The sequence below is a fragment of the Phalangium opilio genome, unplaced genomic scaffold (genome assembly GCF_054372755.1).
Source record: "Phalangium opilio isolate 3A_F unplaced genomic scaffold, DU_Popi_V2 ptg000387l_1, whole genome shotgun sequence".
Classification (NCBI taxonomy): Eukaryota; Metazoa; Arthropoda; class Arachnida; order Opiliones; family Phalangiidae; genus Phalangium; species Phalangium opilio.
Window position 1 is genome coordinate 405,479 of NW_028324233.1, and position 5,693 is coordinate 411,171.

Sequence of the window (5,693 nt, forward strand, 5' to 3'; positions counted from 1 at the left end):
CCTGTTCCATAAGGGAGGTAAAATCGATTGGAAGTCCAAAGTGTAAAACATTTTTGGTTAAAGGGATAGTGAAGTAGAGATGGAAGTTAATTTTAATTAACGGTCTTAAAATAGGCATAAAAACTGAACAAATATTCTTGAAAACTTATAATTAATTTTGAATGATGTTATTTTTATTCGATCGAAAATCCTTAAATTCCCAGCTTCGTTTCCTTGATTAGCCCACTCCGTTAAGCTTTACTTCGGTGTTAGTAGTTGAATAAATTTATGAAATCGTGCCCTAAATGTTATTCTTGACATTCTAGTATTTTTAAAATAAAAAAATCCACTCTTTTCTCAATTCTTGAGATTCCAGAGTTCCGTCATCTGCAAAGCCTTGGTTTTCTTTAAATTTTTAGCTCTAGACCCAAGGGACTAGGATGAGCGAGTAACGGTACTTTTTGAACTGGAAACGCAAGTTATTTTACAATTAGAAAAGCATTAAATTTCGTCGAGATAGACAATATGAGCACGATAGAATATAATACAAAAAATAACACTGATACAAAATATAACAAATATTGAAGCCTGTTGGACCGCGAGAACGACTGACCAGCGATGTTTTAGCGACTTCTGAATACAAGGAGTTTTATATTCAGAATTTGTTGCAAAATCAAATTATATTTAACAAGCTAAATCCCAAAATTGAATAAGACATTGTCGCGGAGTGACAAACATGAAAGAAAAAATCAGATGTGATATTTTTAGATTTGGAAAAAATATTGATTTATTTATACATTTTTGAGGCTATTTCGAATGTTTCGTTCAATAGTTGACCTTAACAAATATTTTCTCAGTTACATAAAATAACGAATCAGTTGCATTTAATTAGGAAACTTTTACTAGTCTCAAACGGATTTGGGTTTACGGTGGAAAATCCTAAGAAAATATTTAAATGTACGCTGTTATATTTTATCAAATTGTGATAAAGCACTGACCAGTTACTTCATTCATGGCAACAGTTAAAATATTGCTACTTAAACCCACAATATTAGCGTCGAGATTTGCTACAAAAGCAGTTTCGTTTGACATTTCTAGTTATAAGTATAAATAGTTTCCATTATATATTGCCATTAAAATCCATTAGAAGAAAGAGTTGAGATTAATGTTAAAATCAGGCACACTTACGGTTATTTACTACTCCAATATCTTTTTCGAGGTTTATATCAATAAAGTCTGTAATAAACAAAGTTGCGATATCAGTTTTCAGAAAGTTATTTTTCTCTGACATTTTCAAATTTCGTTGCTGCATAGACTTAATATTAAAACTTTGAAAACGAATTCAAAATTATCGAAAAAACACATATTATAATTCTTGATGGATTTACAAAACACTTGCTACTTTTAAAAAGTCGACCCTTAATTATTCCACTATTAGAAATAAAATTTATACTAACCATCATTGATATTCACATTTTCGTCTTGAGCAGGGTTTATTTCTAAAGTAAATTTTATATAAAATGAAACAAACTTTGATAATAAATCTTTTCCGTTTAATAAGACCCTTCCAAACGGGTCAATCAATGCTAATTTAGCATTTGAACTTACCATCTGCGATGTTTTCTGACTTCTCTGCGCTTGTATTTTCTCCTTCGGAATTTGCTAAGGAATACAGATTATTTAGTAAAACAGTAAGGTGTTGAAATTTGAAAACATAAAAACTATTTATATTTATACTTACAATCCTCGTTATTTTCAAAACTGTCCATAGAACATTGTTCATCTGTATATTGTAAATATAATGAAAATATATTCAAATATTTCCCTAGTCGTAACATTTAAGTACGCCCTAGGAAATGGGTCAAGAAATGATAAATTTAACTTTGTACTTACCATCCGCGGGCTTTTTGGACATTTGAACATTTTCTGGAATTTCTCCATTTGAATTTTCTGGCAATAAATTGAAAAATTAACGAAAAAGAACGATATAGTTGAAATCGTGTTACCATTAATTATCTAAATTCACCATTGTACTCACCATCCGTTAAATCTTTCAAATTTCCATCATTATTTGAAAATGTTGCTTTAGAACTTTCTGTAGAAAAATTTCGAAACAGAACGATATAGTCACATCCAATTGAAAAATACTATAAATTTTATGGTTTTAATATAATCTTCCGTATCTAATTAGATTTAAAAAGGGGACACTAATATTTACATTCTACCTTTAAATTATACGCTAAATATAGAGTAAAGAAATGCAAAAAAAGTCTGCGTACTTACCACCCAACTCCTTATTTTCAACCGCTAAACCTACTGGGAAATTTAAAGCAAAATGAATTAAGATTTGCAAACTGAAATACAATATGTCATAAAGATTACCTCTTTGGCTCATTTGCATCAGAGATTTTATAGCATCTTCGTAGGTGCCGACTTTCAATTCTTGTTGTAGACCATCTAAAAATGGTAGGACGTCGCACAACTGGTCAACTTTTTCAGAAAAATGTTGAGGAATTTTTTTCCGTAATTTTTCGGCTGCGTTTTCATTATCAGTTTTTATCTTAATCTTTTTCTTGAGATCTTTCATTGAATTTTTGGTTTTTAAAATTTCCTCTTCCGTGATCTCTAAATCGTTTTTTAGAGAGTCTCGTTGCAAACGGAGTTTCTACAAAAAAAAATAATCAATTTCGTAATCAATTTCGGGATTATAATTAAATAAATCAAATTAGTAAGAATATTTTAGAATCATTTAAATGGACTAGAATTGAAATAAAATTTAGAAAACAATTACATAATATGACCACCCATTATGTCACTCAAACTGCAACTTTCAACATCATCTTCACATGCATTAAATTACATACCTTTAATTTTTTTCTTTTAATGCCAACTGTTCCTCCAATGAGGAAAGAGCCTCCGCTACGACATTTTCTGTCAAAGTTCTACACGTTTGAGGGGCTGGTAAAACCTCTTCCTCCGCGTCTGTGTCTCCTAAGGTGGAACAAAAATACAAAAACTAAAGTTTAAGAAGTTTGGAAATATAAATAAACCTCTCTATGTCATTTTCAAAATATGAAACTAACTCTATATTTCTATAAGCTTACAATTATAAATAATATATTACTTAAGTGTTATTACTAATTCCATTGAGAAATTCATTGCTCAGTAAACAACACCCTCTAGTTACACTTACATATTCTTCATAATAAAAATAAGCTATTTAAAGGAAATCCTAAAGGTATCATGCAGATAAAAATGCAAGCTTTGACCCACAACCGTGGCTTCTATCATTCAGCACAGAAATATTTGGAAATATAATAATATAATAAGAAAGTTACCAGCAACAGAGAATCTTGGGTCTAAGTTGCTCTCATCTCCAGCGTGAACAAAAACACTCAAAAGGTCTGACGGGAGGCAGAGGTTGTTTTTCCAAATTGGATAATCGTTTCTTATTGAGTCGTACGCTTCGATTATCTCATTCCTGAAAGCGCTCTTTGTATTTGAATTACGCCCATTCTTTGCGTCTGTTTTACGAAGAAATAAAATTAACCAAACCTAATATAAAAATAATATTCCATATTACACGTACACACTAGCTTGACAATGAACGACGTTATCATATCAGCGAGGGACTCGGTTCTTTTTTGTCTATTCTTCTTCCCATAAATCGCGCGAAACTTTTAGCACTTTGATTGATGGCCGTGCTATTGTTGCTGTTTATTAAATTTAACCAAAGTCAAAAATTTAATAAATAACAAATCTATTAATAAAAATTTATAATTACTTTGCGTCTGGAAAAACTCTGTATATTACACGATACCACGTGTTTTTTTAGCTCATTGCTTGAGCACATTTTGTCAACTTCATGGGAAGCCATGAAGAGCCTGTTTACGTCCTGGGCGGAAACATTTCCGCAGTGATGTATAATTTGCGTGATTAAATCATGAAAGTCGTATTTTTTGGATTTTGGAACATTTTTATCTGCACATTGCAGTTCCGATAACTTATTTCTGACGTAGTCAAAGGTCTGATATCTCGATTGAGCTAATAAAATAAAATAAAATGGCAATAGCGTGATAAAATTCTAAAAAAATATTAGTAACAGAGATATAATTAGAATAAAAAAATATATATTACCCATTCTTGAGGACAGTTGTTCTTTGCTCCAAATTTGAATGACTAATAAACTACAAAACTATAAATCCTATAAATAAAGAATGGTTTGCGTAACTTACGCTTAAGTCAATCAAAACCAACAACAAGCAAGCACAGAAGCCAGACTTAACCAAGTTACGCGTAACTTACACTCAAGTGAAACACTAACACCAACAAGCATACATGAAGGCGATACTAAACCAAGTTACGCGAAACTTAAACTCAAATCAAACACTACCCTCAACAAGCAAGCACAAAAGCCATACTTAACCAAGTTACGCGTAACTTACGCTCAAGTGAAACACTACCACCAACAAGAATGCATGAAGGCGATACTAAACCAAGTTACGCGAAACTTACACTCAAGTCAAACACTACCCTCAACAAGCAAGCACAAAAGCCATACTTAACCAAGTTACGCGTTTCTTACGCTCAAGTTAAACACTACCACCAACAAGAATGCATGAAGGCGATACTAAACCAAGTTTCGCGAAAGTCAAACACTACCCTCAACAAGCAAGCACAGAAGCCAGACTTAACCAAGTTACGCGTAACTTACGCTCAAGTTAAACGCAACCACCAACAAGAATGCATAAAGGCGATACTAAACCAAGTTACGCGAAACTTAAACTCAAGTCAAACACTACCCTCAACAAGCAAGCACAGAAGCCTGACTTAACCAAGTTACGCGTAACTTACGCTCAAGTTAAACGCAACCACCAACAAGAATGCATGAAGGCGATACTAAACCAAGTTACGCGAAACTTACACTCAAGTCAAACACTACCCTCAACAAGCAAGCAGAGAAGCCTGACTTAACCAAGTTACGCGTAACTTACGCTCAAGTTAAACGCAACCACCAACAAGAATGCATGAAGGCGATACTAAACCAAGTTACGCGAAACTTACACTCAAGTCAAACGCTACCCTCAACAAGCTAGCACAAAAGCCTGACTTAACCAAGTTACGCGTAACTTACGCTCAAGTTAAACGCAACCAACAACAAGAATGCATGAAGGCGATACTAAACCAAGTTACGCGAAACTTACACTCAAGTCAAACACTACCCTCAACAAGCAAGCACAAAAGCCATACTTGACCAAGTTACGCGTAACTTACGCTCAAATGAAACACTACCACCAACAAGAATGCATGAAGGCGATACTAAACCAAGTTACGCGAAACTTAAACTCAAGTCAAACACTACCCTCAACAAGCAAGCACAAAAGCCCTACTTAATCAAGTACGCGTAACTTACGCTCAAGTGAAACACTACCACCAACAAGAATGCATGAATGCGATACTAAACCAAGTTACGCGAAACTTACACTCAAGTCAAACACTACCCTCAACAAGCGAGCACAGAAGCCAGACTTAACCAAGTTACGCGTTACTTACGCTCAAGTGAAACACTACCACCAACAAGAATGCATGAAGGCGATACTAAACCAAGTTAAGCGAAACTTAAACTCAAGTCAAACACTACCCTCAACAAGCAAGCACAGAAGCCAGACATAACCAAGTTATGCGTAACTTACGCTCAAATGAAACACTACCAC

General features: G+C 33.6%; 1 protein-coding gene across 3 annotated transcripts; it reads right to left on the reverse strand.

The window, feature by feature from the left end:
- Positions 1 to 790: 790 nt before the first annotated feature.
- On the reverse strand, positions 791 to 5,075 carry LOC149597158 (uncharacterized). Of its 3 annotated transcripts, XM_089861213.1 has the most exons (16): positions 4,215 to 4,284; positions 4,117 to 4,142; positions 3,764 to 4,023; positions 3,569 to 3,692; positions 3,318 to 3,503; positions 2,844 to 2,970; positions 2,362 to 2,644; positions 2,263 to 2,295; positions 2,018 to 2,074; positions 1,873 to 1,929; positions 1,721 to 1,762; positions 1,588 to 1,641; positions 1,437 to 1,478; positions 1,168 to 1,215; positions 978 to 1,073; positions 802 to 918 (listed from the first exon to the last, which is right to left on the reverse strand). In XM_089861213.1, the coding sequence occupies exons 7-16, from the start codon at positions 2,564 to 2,566 to the stop codon at positions 854 to 856; spliced, it is 699 nt and encodes a 232-aa protein (XP_089717339.1). In that variant the 5' UTR covers positions 2,567 to 2,644; positions 2,844 to 2,970; positions 3,318 to 3,503; positions 3,569 to 3,692; positions 3,764 to 4,023; positions 4,117 to 4,142; positions 4,215 to 4,284; the 3' UTR covers positions 802 to 853. The 3 variants fall into 3 exon arrangements, with proteins under 3 accessions (XP_089717340.1, XP_089717339.1, XP_089717338.1); XM_089861214.1 differs by having other exon boundaries at positions 791 to 918; positions 985 to 1,073; positions 4,117 to 5,075; XM_089861212.1 differs by having other exon boundaries at positions 4,117 to 5,075.
- Positions 5,076 to 5,693: the final 618 nt, after the last annotated feature.

Bases quoted from the DNA above. Each gene is read 5' to 3' on its own strand.
- LOC149597158 (XM_089861212.1), bottom strand. From the start codon at position 2,566: ATGAAAGATCTCAAGAAAAAGATTAAGATAAAAACTGATAATGAAAAC. The intron at 1,479-1,587 runs GTAAGTTCAAAT...AATTTACTTTAG, and splicing joins GTCAGAAAACATCGCAGATG to AAATAAACCCTGCTCAAGAC. The intron at 919-977 runs GTCAGTGCTTTA...ATATTTTCTTAG, and splicing joins TGCCATGAATGAAGTAACTG to GATTTTCCACCGTAAACCCA.